The 18,962-nt window shown below is 37.6% G+C and overlaps 1 protein-coding gene across 2 annotated transcripts in view; it reads left to right on the top strand.

The window, feature by feature from the left end:
• Positions 1-8,822: 8,822 nt before the first annotated feature.
• sez6b (seizure related 6 homolog b) overlaps positions 8,823-18,962 on the top strand; it is a 306,245-nt gene continuing 296,105 nt past the window's right edge. Inside the window, exon 1 of one of the 2 annotated variants that reach the window (XM_084716798.1) lies at positions 8,823-9,364. In XM_084716798.1, coding sequence (XP_084572924.1) covers positions 9,292-9,364 — 73 coding nt within the window. In that variant the 5' untranslated portion in view covers positions 8,823-9,291. The remainder of the gene's footprint in view (positions 9,365-18,962) is intronic. The other variant, XM_084716799.1, reaches the window with a different exon arrangement.

Raw genomic sequence — 18,962 nt, forward strand, 5'->3', positions numbered from 1 at the left:
GTGACTGACTCTGTGACTGGCAGACTCTACAGTAGGGAGGAAATTAAAACCATAGGTAGCAAAGGTGAGTTTCAGCTGAGAGAGAGACGTTAAGAGAGAGTGTTTGAAGAAGTGAAGCCTGAAGCCCCAGTTACTATCCCACTGACCCATATCCTGGAAGACAGGAACTGATGGTCCCAGTTTCTCCTGCATATTATGAGAGGTTCTGTGTCGCCTGTCACACTCATTAAACTCATTATTACAGCTAAAAATTATTCCTGCGCACAATCTGAAAAAGAGGTCATACGTATGAGGTCTAATGAGCTAACACTATAGAAGTTAGGTTGCTAAATAAAGGATAATGTACACTGAGCAGGTCCTTCTTGTGAAATAAATCACAACGATGTGAGAATCATCCTGAATGGGGTTTATTTCACAATAATGACCTGCTCATACGTACATTATCCTGCTTATTAAATGGTTACTCCCCCCCCACCCCAATATATTTGGCACACATTTCTCACACAAAATATTAATTTTAAAATGTAGATGGTTTTACTTGACAATAGTTGTAGTATGGTTATGTACCAAAAAATCAATAATTTGTCACAATACTAATTTTAAAATGATTTTAATGATTTAACAGAACTGTGTCCATAGCAATGCTTTGTACATAGCAACGGTCTGCTATTAAGAAATAACAGATCTTAGAATGCTGTATCTGACCAATCAGAATTGAGTATTTAACAAAGCCATGTAATAATGTTTTCTAATGATTATTTGTAATCTGTAAAGGTGCTTTGTGGGGTTTTCTTGTCAACAAATACTTTTATGGTTTCTGATCTAAAATGCCTTAAAAAAGCGTTGAATCCGTTTCCATCCTCATATCATATTTACAGAGTCGATTTAATAGCAACAAATTGGTACATTTTTTGGTGCTCCAGCACCAGCAACTGTTAACCAGTGGAATAGTGTTATTCAAGAGTTTGATGTTGCATTACGTTATATGTAGAAATAATAGACAGATATAATCATCTGCCAGGTTTTTTTTTGGAAGTGCCTGCCCTTTTCTGAACAGTTTCTGAGGACGACTGTATAACAAACCATCTGGCGTGTCAGTTGATCCCAGACCACCAAAAATCTCAAATAGTCCAATCATTTTCATGTTTGTCAGATTTATCTAATGTTCAACCATGCCATGTTTTTAAAGACTGAAGTTTTCAATCTTGGCTGCTATGATTAAAGATTTGTACACACTAGATGCAACAGGCTGATTTAACATTTGTGAAGGAATTTCTGAAATATGTGACATTTGATGCTCAAGCTCTTTGGTTACTGTATGTGAACAGAACTTACATGTATGTGATCAAAAAGCTTGCAGACTGGGCCTTTAATGAGATGAGTAATGCCTGAGCATGATTTGCCTTTTCTGTACAGAGCGTCAAATCCATGAATATCTTCTCTGCCGTGAGGCGGGGGTGCGTAAATCACAGCAAATACGTTGAGGAGATTCAGCGCTGCGTTTCTGTGTCCACTTTGACGTAGTGAGTCATCTTTCGGTGAGGTGAGCAGCAGCTGCGAGGCTGGACACACACTGGAGGGATGTGCAGACCTCTGGCTGCAAAAAGCATCAGAACTCCGAGCTGAGATCAGCCGCCCAGAGACCTCTGTTGAGTTTTAAGTAGCCAGAGGTGCAGCAGTAGGATGATTCAAAAACCAACAGACTGAGCTGACGGAACACTGTCACATCAAAGCAGGGAGGGAGACACATCAATACGCGAGTATGTAGAAGAGGAAGCTCACAGTTCACACATCATCATTCAGCGGAAAACAGTTTTGACACAGCACAGCAATACATTCAACAATTCTGCATTTATCGCTGAAAGGCCATGGTGTATACTCATGTATGCTTCATTAGTGTTGCTTCTTTTTATGCAGATTTAGCTATTTCCAGAGAGCAAACTTGTTGATGAGCAGGTCATTGTATGGTTAATCTCTGTAAAAGACTGATTTAAGCACTTCATTTCCATTGTGCCGCCTTCTAATTCTTTTTTCCTTCTGACTAGAATTCAAGGCAACACATAATATATGTGTGATGTTGGAGATAAAATACAGCGTGTGCATCATTTGTGTATTGACCTCTTAATAATGGCAATCTTTATAAGTAGAAGGTTTTTAATAGTAGGCATTTGAATCATTCACGCACTGGATTTTACATATCATGTGCAAGAATCATTTCTAATTGATTAGAGCCAGCAAAGTTGATAAAAGCATATAATACGTGTGTCTAAATTAAGGCCTAGAGGCTGACTTCAGCCCGACACCTCATTTTATGTGGCTCAAGAGTGTGAACAGAATCTATTTTGAGCAATGCAATTCTATGCTGTGTTGCAGAAGTACAGTGTCCATCGACTACATGACCTAGAATGCATCATGACTTTGTTATCTGCCCACTTAAAGTGTGTAGTGGCAGAATGTCAGTACATGTCATATAGTGTGTGTGTGTCATATAGCCATTTCCAGCAGTGGCACTGTGGTTGAGTGTATATAAATATAAATGTATATGCCCAGGAGATAACTCCATAGGTCATTTTTTGAATTTGCATCAGTTTGAATGTAAACAGCAGCAACAAGATAATGATGATAATTTGGATGATCAACATCTGGAAAACAGTGTCCATCAACTTTGACTTTGTTTGACCACAAAGCATCACCAATTTAAACAGTCCTCCTCTCGTCCTGCCGGTGTCTTGTGTGATCCAGGATGCTGTGGAGCAGGTCTCTTTGTGTCTCTGGCTCCCCATTGAGTCCTGTTTGGTCCATTTCATTTTCCTGACCAGACAGACCCAGGAGCATCCTGCAAGTGCCAGCGTAGCATGACTCTCACTTGCTCACCTCAACTCCTCCTGGGGTGGATGCATTTGTTGATCATCTCTATAATCTCACGCTACCTTCCCCAATGCTGAGTGTAATTCTGTCACAAGCGATGCTTGTTTCAGCAATAAAACCAAGAAAATAAAAGTTTAAGAGAGAAGAGTAGAGAAGTTTGAAGGAGCTATCAGCCATTCTATCTACACATATGACTGTTTGCAGTTTATATAAGCAAATATACAGCTGTAATCATATAATTAACTTCTTAGACTCAGACTCACGTCCATGGAAGTGCTGTTCTGATTTATTGAAATTCAGCAGAGTTAGACGTGGTAAAGAGATGGTTCATCCAATCACCTGCCAGGTGTTTGAAAGTGCCTGTCCTTTTCCAAACAGTTTCTACAGTTTCCCAGATGGTTCTGTGTAACAAACTATCTGGCATGTCAGGTTACAGAATTTTATGCTTTAAGTACAAAATGAGTGTGGCTGTTTGCATTAGTTCTTGCATATTTAATAGTGATCTTGAAGGGTCCTAGATCTTACGTCTCAGTTCTTTTCTGGGAGCCATTGTTCTTTTTTCTCTTTGTGCATCTGTGAAAGTATTCCACTACCTCTTTCACTTTATCCAGAATGAATTTTAGGTCTTTGAGGGCATCTCTGACTCATCAGATTGATGGTATGCAGCAGGCATGGGAGGTGGGTCCATTTTACGATTTGTACAGCCTTCATAATGTTCGCAGCATTGTCAGTTATGCAGCAAACCACTTTATCCTCTACTTTCCAGTCTTTTGCAGCAGTGAGAAGGTTTTCAGCCAGGTTTTCTGTCAGGTCACTAAATTCAAAACAGTCCAGTAGGCAGGAGGAATGGCATGTCACTGCCATAAATGAGGTTATAGCCCTTGATGTCCAACAATCTGCAGTTAGGCAAACTGCTGACACTTCAGACATGCAGCCTCTCCTTTAGTGATGCTGCTTGTCTCTAATAAATGTTTGAAACCGTCCTCCTTGATGGAAGAGTGTAGAGAGGGTTGAGAGTGTTGCTGTATTGCTTCAGTCCTTTGTTTTCCACTATTTTGAATGGCTGGAAGTCAGTATAATTCATTTTAGTAAGCTCTTCATCTATCTCCCCCTGTTTCAATGGCGTTATGACAGGTACTGCATAATCATGGAGAGATGTCTGTCTTGATTTAGGTCTTGTGGCAGTGGTTAGAGCTTGGTGCCAGTTAATGATGTAGGCGTAGTGCTAGTTTCAAAGTTAGATGCATGGGTGATGTGGTTGTGGTTTTAACAGAAGCACTAAGCCATCATTATCTTGGTCATTGTTAGCCGATTGCTGGAACACTGTTGTGTCACCTCGACCACCTGCACCATTAGATGCTGTGTTTTTTTAAGTAGTGGTGAAGATTTATGGTCAATCCTGCTTTAAATGATATATTTGATTTGTAAATAGTGCCCTCCACTTTATTTTTGCTTTTATTGCTTAAGTGCATCCATATCCTGCTGCATTTTTGAGTATGGCTCATCTTTTCCTTCCCAAACACGTCTTCCCCTTGTGACTGTCTGGTTCTCACTGTTCGTGTAAAGTTATTATTACCAGTATTGAACTGTTATTCCACTGAGTACCAAGATCATTCTAGCCTTCTGGCTCTTAAGGTTATTCTTAACAGAACCCTTCTTAAAGGAACAGTTCACCTGAAAATGAAAATTCAGTGATTATCTAGTCCCCCTCATGCTGATTGAAGGTCAGGTTTAGTTTGTTAGTCCACAAAACACTGCTGGAGTTTCACAGGAAAACAGTGTTGCAGAATCTCCCAAACAATGGAAGTGAATGGTGACCAGTTTTCGAATGTAAAAACACAACAGAATAAAAACATAAAATGCCTCCATGCTGCTCTTCTGGTGTAATCCAAGTCTCTTAAAGCCTCAACATACCAAGTTGAGTAAAAAAAAAAGTCATTTACACCATGTTTGCATGTTGGGACTTCAGGAGACTTGGATTACCCCAGACGAGCAGTATGGAGGCATTTTCTGGTTTTTTGTTTTTTTTTTCAGTTAATTTTTATGTTTGAAAACCTTTTGACATTTGAGATTCTGTGACACTGTTTTCATTGTGAGACTCCAGCAGAAGAACAAAAATAAACCCAACCCTCAAACGTCATGAGAATGACTAGATAATGACTATAACTATCACTTTAAACAGGCTTAAAAGGACTGTTTACCCCCAAATCAAAAATACATATTTTCCCCCAGGCATACAGTTCTATTTATCTGTCTAGGTAGCTTTAGTGTGAGCTGCAGAGTTCTGGAAATAGAGATGTAGAGATGTCTGCCTTCACTCCAATACAATGGAACTAAATGCCACTCGGACTGTGGTGCTCAAGGCACCAAAGAAATACATTTTAAAAATTCAAAACTGGTATCTCTTTCCGAAAAACATGACCTGGTTACTCAAAATAATCCACATACATTGATGTGAGCCGTTTTGTATAGAAACTACTTTCTTGCTGCAGTAGAATTTTTTTTTCTTTCTACCAGAAAGTAAGTAGTTCCTATATCAAACTGCTCACAATCCAATCCCATTATACTGGAGAGAAGGCTGATGCTGTGGCTGATATCTCTAAAAGATCTAGATGGATAAACAGCGCTACAGGGCAGGGGAAAAATATGCATTTTTGATTTTGGGGTGAACTGTCCCTTTAAATTGTGTACTGTAGTCTTCATGTAGTGCCTCACATTGGGAGTTCTGAATATTATATCTACCTTTATCCCCACAAACAATGTACACACACGTGTAAATGCAAAGCCCAACAAGCTAGTAGATCGCAGCAGTTGGAAAGGAACTGTGGAAAGTTCAGACACCAAACTGTCATTTTTAAGCCTTGTAAGAAACTTGAATTTTTTTAACCAGTCCACTAAGAGAGTTAAAGAGCTACCCCAGGGATTTATTATTGCACTTTCATAAAGTTGGGGGATTTGCAAAAGACAGATTAAAAAAGAATGGAGGCTGAGATATCTCGACTTTTAGCCCTGAACATACGTCAGGCTGAAGAAAAGACGTGCAGGTTCAGCTGTATAATCATCTTGGAGGCTGCAGTTTGTGGCGATGATGTGTTGAACTGTACTGTGGTGTTTCTGCTATTTTGTCCACATCGTTTATATCAGTCAGGGTAGGCTAAATGATAAAAAACACCTCTCTGCGTAATGTAATTCAGTTCAGTAGCACAAACTGCAGCTTTTAGAATAACCACAGTGGAATCAACACCTCTCCCTTTGAACAAAAACTCAACATTACAGTTAGGGATGTGCAATTTTGGATTTTTGCCTGTATCTGATATGCTGATATGTTCCAACTCATTATGGCCAATTGCCGATACATGCACATATTTTTCCCACCTATTTGCAGAGAACATCAAGTCTCTCTTGCAATGGAATTAACATAATTATGCCTACTCCTATCATGATGCATACTGGCAGGATACAATGCTTTATATAGAGTACACATTCACTGGGTAACATCAGAAAAGTACTGCTGATAGTTTTCTTTCTCTTTATTTTTCATTAATTCAACATAAAAATACTGTTGTGTTGTATTAGACTGGTTTAGTTTTAATTAGATGCATCTAAAAATATAAAACTGAAAGGGGACTGACTACTTTTATGTAAGCACAAATAAAGAATCACCTAAATATACTAAAGTACAGAGTTGAATTCAGGTTGAAGTTTTATGTTAATACTTGTACCTAAGTAAAGCATCTGAATACTTCACTGGTGTAATGTAACAAGTATATTTAACCAATTACTGTACTTTGGTTTTAAGCACAAATCTGACGTACTTGAACTTTACTTAAGTATTTCTAATTTAAGGAACTTTCTACCTCTACTCCACCACCACTCAGACACTTTTTTTTTTTTACTGCACTACATTTCTACATTTCCGACAGCTCTATTTATTAGCTACTTTTCAGATTTCAGTTTTTCATCTCCTTTCTGTCCAGTGAAAACCACGTACCTGCAGATGTGTTGACTTTGAATGTGATAGAAAATTCTTCTGTTGAAGTGCTCTGAAAATAAAAACATTTTATCTTTAATTAACCTGAACAAAAAAAAAAACAAACTTTGCATATTTATGTTAAGTTAATGTTAATAGATTCCACTAAATTCCTGTGTGATTTTATTAACGGTTGCATGAAATGTAAGAAAAACATTTTTTGTTTAGTGATGTGAGTTTACCCAAACAGTAACACTTTACAATAACCATTAATAAATGGTCAATTGATAGTTAACTAAACTTTAGTTAAATAGTTATTTAATTTTTAATAAACATACAAGTGATGTGTATATATGCTTATTAAGCACACTTATTAAGCAATTGTAAAGTTTCATTAACATCTGTTGCAACTTTACCAGAACCATCCAGAAAACTTTTGTAGACAACACGTTCTCATTTCTAACAAGTCACATACAGCAGTTTTGTCACAGTCACTTTGACTATGACTCAGGGAGACCAGGGAGAATTGCGTGATGTTCAATTCCTCCAATCAGAAACAAGCTAGAGTGATGAAACTTACTATGATTCTGTCTCTCAGGAGCAGGATCATTTCATCTTGGTAGAAAAAGAATAGATTGATTCTGACTGAAAGTTACCTTTTGGGATTGCTGTAATTAAGCAGTAAATATTTGAGCATGTCCCAAACTCAGAGCTGGTTGGTTCTCCATGTGCTCCATTGGCTGATGCTAGGAGCTCACTACATTTAAAGGTAAAATAACTTAATTCAAACAGTTACATTATTAGACATTATGACAATATATTAGACATTATTAGACACTACAGCAGTAATGTGATTACTACTAATGTATGAGATATACTTTTATTTGAGATACAGTGGGTTAATATGACTTATTTTTGCAGTGTTACAATTGCTCCCAACTGTAAAAGACTTCTTGCATTAAATTTAATATTATGAACATTTCACTTGTGTTATTACTTAGTATTATTATAGTACTAATACTAGTTTCTATATAGTATTATATAGAAATATAGAATATATAATTATTATATAGAATATATTAATTATTAATATAATTATATAGAATATACTAGTATTTTCATTCCTTATTAAACATTATTAGATACTACAGCAATAATGCTACTTTGAGATGTACAATTGCAGCCAATCACTGTTACAGCTGCCCCCACCAATTGTAAAACTCTGACTTCTTGCATTAAATTTAATATTATAGGCTTGTCCCAGTGAAAACATGTTAGTTGTATTATTAATTAGTGCACATATACATGTTTGTTATATTTGAAGAGAACAGGTGTAGTTCAAGTGCTCTGTGAGTTATAAATGAAAATATAAAAAATGTTACAGCAGCCCCTGGTATCCCCTAATATAAAGTGTTACCAGACCTCCAAAACACACTTCAAACACACTGCTAGCAGTAAAAAAGCAATTCTGATGCAGTTTTCCGATGGAGTTTATTGCTGACTGTGAGCTTCATCAGTATTCCATATATTTGAGGTTCATTTAATACATTCAGTTTCATTCCATATATGCAAACTTCATATTATATATATAATAATTTCCTGAACGGCATGCCATAATATATATATTAACCATTATTAGTTACTACAGGAGTAAAGTGATTACTACGACATGTACTTTTATTTGAGATACAGTGGGTTAATATGACTTTTTTTTAGTGTTACAATTGCCCCAACCACTGATGCAATTGCCCCCACCAACTGTAAAAATCTTCTTGCATTAAATTTAGTATTATAGGTTTGTCCGAGTGAAAACATATCAATTGTGATATCAGTTAATGCACATATATATCAGAGGAGTATTCAAGAGTTATGAATGAAAATGTTACAAAATGTTACAGTGGCCCCTGGTATCCCCTATTATAAAGTATTATCACACCTTCAAAACACACTTCTAGCACTTCAGAGCTAATTCTGCTGTAATGAAACAGTTTATAGTTGAGTGTGTCCCAGACTCGGAGCTTGTCTGCTCTCCGTGTGTTCCACTGGCCGACGCTAGGAGCTGTCCGTGGTGCTGAAAGCACGGCGGCGGCGCTGCCCGGAGGAGGAGGCTCCCAGCACACAGCACGGAGCAGCACGGAGCAGCTCTACCACAGTCTCTCCTGTCTCCACACAGACTCCTGCCTTCAGTCAGGGGACTCACTACAGTCTGTAGTCTGTGGTCTGTAGTGACGGACCGAAACTAGCCGCCCGTCGTCTCTGCCAGTGAGTCCATTCAGACAGCGAACCCGGGCTGAAGTCACGAGAGGAGCGCTCAGTGTGTGTTTGTGTGCGTGTGTGTGTGTGCGTGTAAGTGGGTGTTCGGCGGAGCTCTGAGTGTGTTCAGAGGAAAAGTGTTGATCCCAAGGACGTTCAGCACGAGAAGCTTTCGGAGCGCAAACCGGGGACGGAACGTGATGAACGCGATACGAGATTATTTTGCTGTCCTGCTGGTTGTGCTGGCGGTGGGGACGGACGCGGGCGCTGGAGGTAAGAAATGTCACAAATATTTACTCCCTGTGTTTGAAAACGGAGAGTGTTGGCAGGAGCTCTCCAGCCTCCACCTCGCTACCCCGAGAAATGAGATGTTCTTGTTGTGGATCGTGTCTGATTTTCGCTTTGCGTTTTCACGTTTTTTTTTTTCTTTTGTCGGTCCTTTCCATGTGCTCACACGGCTCCGTGGCTTTCTTTCCGCGGAAAAAAAACACACTCCATGGATGTGCTATTTGTTACATTTTCGCCTGGATTTTTCCTCATTCCAGTCAGATAACACATGCACACATGCATCATCAAATCCTATTAAAGTTATCAGTCAGAACACATTGTATTTAATAGAAATCACTGTCTAATTACAGTTCAAACTTCCTCTGTCAATCCTCTGTTTCGTTATCCTGGCCTCAAGTTTTCAATTTTCAAGAAGAAGAAGAAGAAGAAAAAAAGAGAAAAGTCAAGTAGGCAAACAGGCTGATAAAAATGTCATTTCCCAGGCTTGAAAAAAAAACTCTTAGTGCTCCAAATGAATGCAGCCTATCTCCTGGTGCTCTTGTCACAATAGTGGAATGGCTGATAGTGTTTTTTTTTGCAGCCTCCCTGCATTATTCATACCCCCTGACAAAATAGAGAAGGCTACAAAACATGGGTGATGTTAGAGAGTTGTCTCACAGCAATTTGAACAATCACTCAGTGTTTGCTTCTTCCTTCCTCCTGAGGCTTATTATTAAATCAGTGCATTGCATTAAAAAACTATTGTCGAAATATCACACACACACACACACACACACACACACACACACACACACACACTCCTCTTTGACAAGAAATTAACTTGTCAGAGGCAGAAGAAGTTCTGTGCAGTCCAACTCAGCTCAGTCATCAGTCAGTCATCTGTTAATTGGATGTGTGTGTGTAGACACAGCTGACACCGGCTGACTCCACAACCTTGCTAATTCAGGTTGTGATGGATGCTTACGCCTGTGTTTGTGTTTGCATAATCACCCCGTGAAGCCAAGGCATCACACAAAATGTGTCGGCTGGCTCTGTGCAGTCAGCTCTGGCTGCTCACATGATGGAGAATGTGTGTGTGTGTGTGTGTGTGTGTGCAAAAGGCAGTTGTGACATAGACTGAGCTGCTTACTGGATTTGGTCCAAGTATTTTAAGTTTTGATGATATTTTTGTAAGTTGTGAGGTGAGTTTCAGACATAGAGTCAGATATTTAGGAATGTGTTGCTGTAGTGAGAAGTTGAACAGTCCCTTGTTCACGCACCATGCTTTCACACACACTACAAACCAGTTCACACACACTCACAAACACACTCAAAGTAGAGCTGAAACTACAGATTATTTTCATTATCTGTTAATCTGCTGCTTATTTTCACAATTAATCGTTTAGTCTTTGAAATGCTCATCGTTGTTTCCCAGAGCCGAAAGCGATGTCTATATAAATGTCTTCTTTTGTCCTACCAACAGTCCAAAATAGGGCTGCAACTAAGGAAAATTTTCATAATAAATTAATCAGTCAATTATTTTATCAATTAATGGATTTGTTTTTTGGACAAATGGTGAAAAATGTCAATCAGTGTTTCATTGACCTCAAATGTCTTGTTTTATCCACAACTCAAAGATATTCAGTTTACTGTCAGAGAGGAGTAAAGAAACCAGAAAATATTCACATTTAAGAAGCTGAAATCAGAATGTTTTTTTTATTTTTTAAATGACTGAAAATTATAAATTGATAAATTAATCAATCCTGTCACAATCTTGTCACCTGAGAAGTAGGTCCAAGCATGTGGAGCACACAGGCTTGTGCTTTTTTAAAAGTCTTTTCTGTAATGATTATTTTCATGATCAATTTAGTGTCAGTTCAGTCTGTCTGTCAATCATTTTCTCAGTCGATTAGTTGTTTAGTCCATAAAATGTCAAAGTCCAAGATAAGGTCCTCAAATGGCTTGTTTTGTTTAGAACCCAAAAATATATACCCATATATATTTGGAGACATCAGATAATTTTGACTTTTTTTTCTCTTAAAAAATGACTCAAAACGATTAATTAATCACCAGAATAGTTGGTGAATCAATTTCCAAAGTAACTGTCAACTATTTTTCTTTTTATCGACCCATCTGAATGAACTGCAGCTCTAAAACAAAGACGTCCTGGCTTATTTGCACACCTTCAGAAACAGAGCTGTGTCCTAATTCCATACGACAGACTAACTCAAGGATTTGTGTCTGAAGTGGGTTCCCACAGGAAAATTAAGCATATTAAAAAACATAAGTCTGTCGGCTAAAACTGATTTTGACTACACAGTACTCTTAATGCGAACTATTGACCCACAATGCAGTACATACGGGAAGAGGAGAAGCTCCTCACAGCTGGTAAAAAAAAAGAAAAGCACTCCACTCTTTTGCCTTTTTAGAATTAAAGTTATAGCTGGTTTTCTGAAGATGCAGTTATGTAATTTTCTTCTGGTATGAAACAGAAAAACATGTTGATGCTTTGCATATAAACAACAAAACAGAACACTAAAAAAATGCTCCATGCAGTCTTGTATTCAATTAGTATGTCAGGGAAAGTATTAACACTGACACTGTTACTTTTCAAGACATTATTTAGATTCAGTATATACAATCTTAATGGTAAAACAAAACAACATACCACATAAAGCCACAAGTATGAATAAACACACAACATATATAACTTGAGTATTACTCCTTTTTATTGAGTACCTTAATCCTTTTTCTTAAGTCTCCTCCGTGGCATTATTGTCCAGCTCTCTTACTTTCTAAAAACAACGAAAAACACAAGAAAAAACACACTAATAAACAAACAAACAAACAAAATCTCAAGCCCTCAAGCAAGGTTCAAGTACAAAGACCTGATTTAATGCACTCAGTGCTTTTAAAACTTTTCCTCCAATTGAGTTAATTAGTTCTTTTTCGTGGTTGTTGTCTTTTCCATATTCAAATAGTAATACATTTTCTTCCAGTGTGGTGATGTTGGAGGGTATGTGGGTTTCCAGTGTTTGAGTGTCCGTTTCTTGACTGCAACTGAAGAAAAAAAGAATAATACAACTCTTCAGACACCTCACTGTGTCCTCTGACATATCTTGAAATATACAAATTGATTCAATTGGGAAAAAAAATGGAAAAAAAAACATTTCAACCTCAGTATCTCTAATAACTGATCTACATCAAACCAAATTTTGCTACAATCGTGAAATGTGTGGAACTCTATTTTTTATACTCCACTACTCTTTAAAATGAGGCAATCACCATTAATTATAGTATTAAAATGCCAAAGCTGTATATTAAAAAATGATCAAAGTACTGAATGAAGACCTCAGGTCAGTTCAGTCTCTGTTGTCGTGCCTGAAACTGAGTGATCAGTGACTTTTTCTGTACCAGCACTGTGTGCAGCTTGTTATCTTATTTAATATGTGACTAGAAGGTTTTTTCTTTTTGCACTGGTATTGAAAAAGGTATTGAGAATTTTTTTTTTTTTTTTATTGTATTGAAGTTTGAAATTCTGGTATTGTGACAGTTCTATTAATATGTGGTATATTGTCTGAGATGTGCGAGAAAAGATACATAAATTATTTTTTTAAGTTTTGCTGTTAAAGTCACAATACAGGGAGATGGTAAAAACACTGGTAGAAAAAGAGAAAGATAGACACACAAAGAAAACATTCAACAACTTTTTGTTCAGTTTAAAACTTTAATTTGACTATTCATTTTTGTAAAGAAGAAAGAGAGACACCTGCACACTGTCCACACTGGCTCAATAAAATACACATTTCAGTCGAGGACCATCTTCAGGTAAATGCTTACAAATAGAGCAAACATCCATATATAGAAAAGGCAGGGTTCATAAAGACCAGTCATCACAAACTTATCATTAGTAGCAACAGATGACACCTTGAGGCTCAGAGTGAACTCCCCCTACACATCATCACCAGACATTTGACCTCAATTATGACATAAGTAGTTATTAAAAACAGCATTTTAAGATAAATATTGGCTCAGTAGATCAGAGGTCAGACAATTATCAGGAAACATTAACACAGAAAAATAAGTCAGGCTGTATTCAATAAATTTAAATACCTGACGTAACATACAAAATTGTCTACAGTCACTGAAGACGTCTAATACTATTGTCAGAGAGGTAGAAAAAAGTGTTAAAGGGATAGCTCACCTAAAAATGAAAATTTAGTCATTATCTACTCTCCCTCATGCTGATTGAAGGTCAGGTTTAGTTTTTTAGTCCACAAAACTCTGCTGGAGTTTCACAGGAAAACAGTGTTGCAGAATCTCCCAAACAATGGAAGTGAATGGTGACCAGTTTTCAAATGTAAAAAACCTCAGAATAAAAACATAAAATGTCTCCATGCTGCTCGTCTGGTGTAATCCAAGTCTCTTAAAGCCTCAACATACCAAGTTGAGTAAAAAAAAATATTATTTACACCATGTTTTTATCTGTCTGAATCTTCACTGTAGATTCTTAGCTTGGAGCCACATGCACACTGTCTGAACTGTGTGTGTGTGTGGTGTGACGGTGTGCAAACCTCATGTTGGGACTTCAGGAGACTTGGATTATGCCAGACGAGCAGTATGAGGCATTTTATCTTTTTTTTTCTTGTTTTCTCCAATTGTTTTTTTTTTCACATTTGAAAACTGATCACCATTCACTTCCATTGTTTGGGAGATTCTGCAACACTGTTGTCCTGTGAAAATCCAGCAGTGTTTTGTGGACTAACAAAATAAACCTGACTCTCAACTGGCACGAGGGTGAGTAGATTATGACTAAAGTAAGGTTGACTATATTGAACAGATTTAAAGTCATGACATTAAGTCACAATGATCGACTCATTAGGCAGGAGTTGAAGAATATTGCCTGAAAATTGAGTGTAATGTATGTATTCATCAAGCTTCATTATATATTTCTGCAATCACTTAATCATCACAAAATTTCAAAAAAATACACACTGTGATCTGTAACAAAGTCCAGATACATGACAGAAAAAGGAACAGGGAGAAGACAAATCAATTCCACCTCTGACGCCCAGTATAAAGGATTTATAAGCCATAACTAATGATGATTTATCGATCATAATAGTTATTAGCTATTAATAAGAACAAGTGTTGTGCTGACAGGTTGTGAAAAACCTCTGTTGGCCGCCCGGCGAGTCGTTAACAGTTCAGTCACGACTGTTTGCTGTCCTGCCTCCGCTATGGTGGAACGAGCTCCTCATTGACATCAGGACGGGAGAAACTCGACACGTCTTCACACTGAAAAACAAACTAAAACTCTTTGTCTACCTCGTATTGTTTCTAAATGCAGAGCTTGAAGCAGTTGATCATGTTTGATGAACGTGATGTACATGCATTAATCTTACAGTCTTATAGCTGATTACACATATTGTAAGTTCTTAAACCAACGGCAAAAAGTCACTAAGTCATTTCTGTGTGTATGATGATATTAAGTCATTAATAAAGGCTTGTTTCTTAATAATCACCCAGTCAGCAGCAGTAAACATTAATTTGTCATCACATTTTAGTACAGATGTCTTTCAGCTCCTTGCAGGTCAGAGGTCAAACTCTCCATTGGAGGGCTTTCCCTGCTAGAGCTGCAACTAACAATTATTTTCATTATTGATTAATCTGCTGATTATTTTCAGAATTAATCATTTTTGTTTATAAAATGTGAAAAATTGTGAGAACGCTCATCACAGTTTCCCAGATCGAGCCCAAAGTGACATCTTCAAATTGCTTCTTTTGTTCAACCAACAGTCCAAAACCCAAAGATTCTTCAGTCACTGTCATAAATGACAAAGAAAAGCAGCAAATCCTCACATTTAAGATGCTGGGACCAGCAACTGTTTGACATTTTTTTCCTAAAAAAAATGACTGAGATGACAAATCAGTTATCACACTAGTTGGCAACTAATTTTCTTTTGACTGACTAATCGCTGCAGCTCTGCTCTCTGATAAACTAAAGAGCCAAAAAGATAAAGCAAGTCATGCTGTGGCAGATAAACACCAGTCACAACCTCACATCCCTAAAGTAGATTTTATTAAAGGATTTTTAGTCACTGAGCTTTGAAACAGGTTTTGCTTGCTTTAATCATTCCTCCCATTAAGTTTTTGTAAAAGAAAAAAGGAGTTTTTGGTCTAAACACATTATACATGTTAAAAACACTGGCGCTCAAAACAGCTGTGTAGAACTGAATTGTGGAGTTGTATCGTTCTGTGATCAGGACATTTTGGGCAGACCTGAAACATGTCTCTGTGACATGCTACAGCCATGGTCCCCCAACACTATATAAGCCCAACAAACCAACACATGAACAACACCGCCTCCCCCTCCCCTCCCCAGCAATCAGTTACAAACATACCATCAGTGACTCTCTCAGTCCAAATCAGCCCAGCAGTTCACTTCAGCTCACTTCAGTTCCAACAACCAGACACAGAAGAAAAACACACCAACCAATCTGAAAAGTAACTAAAGCTCTCAGACAAATGTAGTGGAGTAAAAAAAAATTGTCTCTGAATTGTGGTGGAGCAGAAGTGTAAGGTTGCATAAAATGGAAATGCTAGTAAAATAGAAATACCTTTAATTTGTACAGTACAGTAGTAGAGTTATGTACGAGTTACATTCCACCTCTGCTACAAGGCACAACTCTTGAGATCCCCTCAATTTTTGTTCATTTTGGAGGCTTGTTATTGCAACAAAATATCAAATATCAGAAAAATATATTAAGTGTAAGCAGGCTGCAACAGTTTTAGTTCATGCTGAAAATAAAACTTACATCTGTGTTTGAAATGATGACGAACGGATTCATGTGGAAACTGTGAGGGATCATCAGAATTTCATACGACTTGACTTATGACTTGCTTGACCTGACTGATGACTTGACTTGCTTGATTCTCACCACAGTGATTTGTTTGACACTTGCACATGTGTGACTTACTCCCACCTCTGATATGATAAGTATTCATGATTTTTTTCAGAGAACTATATTCAGGTCTGGAATTAATTTCTGTAAGCAATTTCTTGCACTTTGCAAAGTCATCTAGTGGCCCATTTTGGACCCCTTGGCGTTCCAGTTGTGGCCCGCAGGCTAACCATTTGGCACACTGCACTGAAGGGTACCTCTTGCTTCAGTATGAGACAACAAGAGGCGTGACGGACATCTGTTTCTGACAACCTGGGAATGAAAACCAGCTGCATTACCAGGTCCTGATGCTCTGAAGTCAAATGACATTGTTTTCCACACTCTATGACACTGTCACATTGTTCCGATCCCTTATTGAAGATATAAGAGCCTCACACTGAGTGAAATATTCTAAAGCCTGACGCTGTGTGTTTATAGCTGCACTACAACATCCAACTGAAATATTCTTTCTGCCTTGTGTATCATTTGAGACACATTTCCACATAACTCACCCTGACATGTTTGCTATCACTGGAAACTTGGGATCTTGAAGAGAATGTAAAAAGAAATTCTGAGGGTTTGAACGATGCTCAGCTGCATAACTTGTAACACTGTACCTACTGACATGGCTGTACAATTAACCAGCGGGGCTCTTGTGTGTCCGAGTTTTTCACATTTCTTGAAATATCAGCTCCAGAAATAAAAGTATGCATCATCGAATCTATCACTTTTTCATGTTTTCTGCATGTTCAGTGTTCATCCATCCTCAGCAGTGTTAAGATTAATCAGCTTTATGAGATGCTATTCTTGCTCAAATAGACAAGTATCACCCAAGGCGAGTGATACTTCACATTAACCACGGCCATCCTTCACCCTGCCCCCTGATTAGCCTGTAATCAGTGGTGCCAGGACCCTGCAGCCTCTATGTCCGCCTGCCACCTCTCGCCATGATACTCATTCAAAGCTTCTCGCTGTCAACGATGCACAAAACCGCATGTTGTTTGAGAGCCGCGCTCGCATAAAATAAACCTTGCATGAAATAAACGCCATGTTTAGAGAGACGGTCCTCCTGCAAGACCTCGACCTCCAACCCCTCTGCACGACGGACAGTTTTCCTGCAGGGATGCGTAACATAAAGTTCATACTTTATCCCATTTATTACAAATCACAAAGTCTTTACACCATATATGCCCATCTTCCACATCATGTTGGAGTGTTTCACATCTCTAATGTCTTTGTTTTTACTGTTTTCCAGGCTGCCATGTTTCCATTCATGTCTGCACGGTCTGAAAATCAATTAGTACAGACAGAAAGCTCACAGTGATCATTTTGTCAGCTGTGTTAATACAGCACAGGCATTTCAAAATAATCTGCAATTACAGCTACATGATAGGTAATTTACATGATGCTCACTGCCATGGATACCAATTCAGATTTAGTAAATGTATATTTTCTGTGAGTGGATTTTTATATCTAAAGTCACTGAAAACCCAAATCTTCAATAGCCTTCTAACAGGGTCTTATGAACATAATAGTAAGCATCTGATCATTAGAAATTAGTTTTAATCCCAATTCAAAATAATTCAAGTTTTTGTACACTTTGCTAAAATATTCCATAAATACCAAACTTAGTTTTCTTCTATTTTTAAAAATGTATTTAATTAATTTATTTTATCAGTAAATTTCCCTGCTGGTCTCCTGCTGCCTCCATCTGCAGTGAGTAACTTTAGTTCAGATCCAAACTAATATCTTAAAACACCAAAGTCACACAGTAACACACATAAACTAACAGATCGACACAGTGGTACACCAACAACTCCTGCAACTCCTGCAAGGAAAATTTACTGGTTTTGTTAAAGGAATCAGGATGCTTTGGAGAGAGCACAGACGTCAGTCAGTTTCCTGTCAGAAACGGCTGTCTGACAGCAAAGTAAAGCAGTCAAAGTATTCTAAATATAGCGTACACTTAATATAGATTTTTTTCAGCTGTGTAACATACATTTTGTCGCTGACCCTGTTCACCACAGTGCATTGCTCATCTTCTGTGGTGAGACTCCTGAGGGAGATGTCAATCAAACCTGATCTGACACATCCACAGTCTTAAGAAATGGTCTGAGGAACAAAAGGTTTTTGAATCAGGTTTTCTGATATTTCTGAACTTTTGTTTTCAGTCAGATCTTTGTGCAGGCGTGATGACACACTCAAGTATCTATCACGCAATTTTACAAAGACAAATTGTATCACTTAATTTTATTAAATCTTATTAAAATGATAAGATAAGACATTCCTTTATTGGTCCCATGTCAGGGCAGAATTTGCAGTGTTACAGCAGCAAGTGGATAGCAAGATAGAAAGAGCATCAATAAAAAAAAAACTGTAAATAATGGGTATGTTAACATGTAACATAAACAGGAGGAAGTATAAAATATAGAAGGAATATAAAAAGTGGAAATATTAGAAGTAAGAACACAAACGCTAAGAAATATAAAAGTAGGAGCAATAAAAACACAAGGAAATAAAAAGAGCAATACAGATAAAAGGAAACACTAAGAGTAGGAATATAAAGAAGAGGAAAAATAGCAACATTATATGTTTTAAAATATAAACAATAAACAGACAATATCCAGTGAAATGAATAGTAATCAATGATGAAGTGGAAG

This window comes from Lutjanus erythropterus, chromosome 4, assembly GCF_056507025.1.
Source record: "Lutjanus erythropterus isolate fLutEry1 chromosome 4, fLutEry1.hap2, whole genome shotgun sequence".
Classification (NCBI taxonomy): domain Eukaryota; kingdom Metazoa; phylum Chordata; class Actinopteri; order Lutjaniformes; family Lutjanidae; genus Lutjanus; species Lutjanus erythropterus.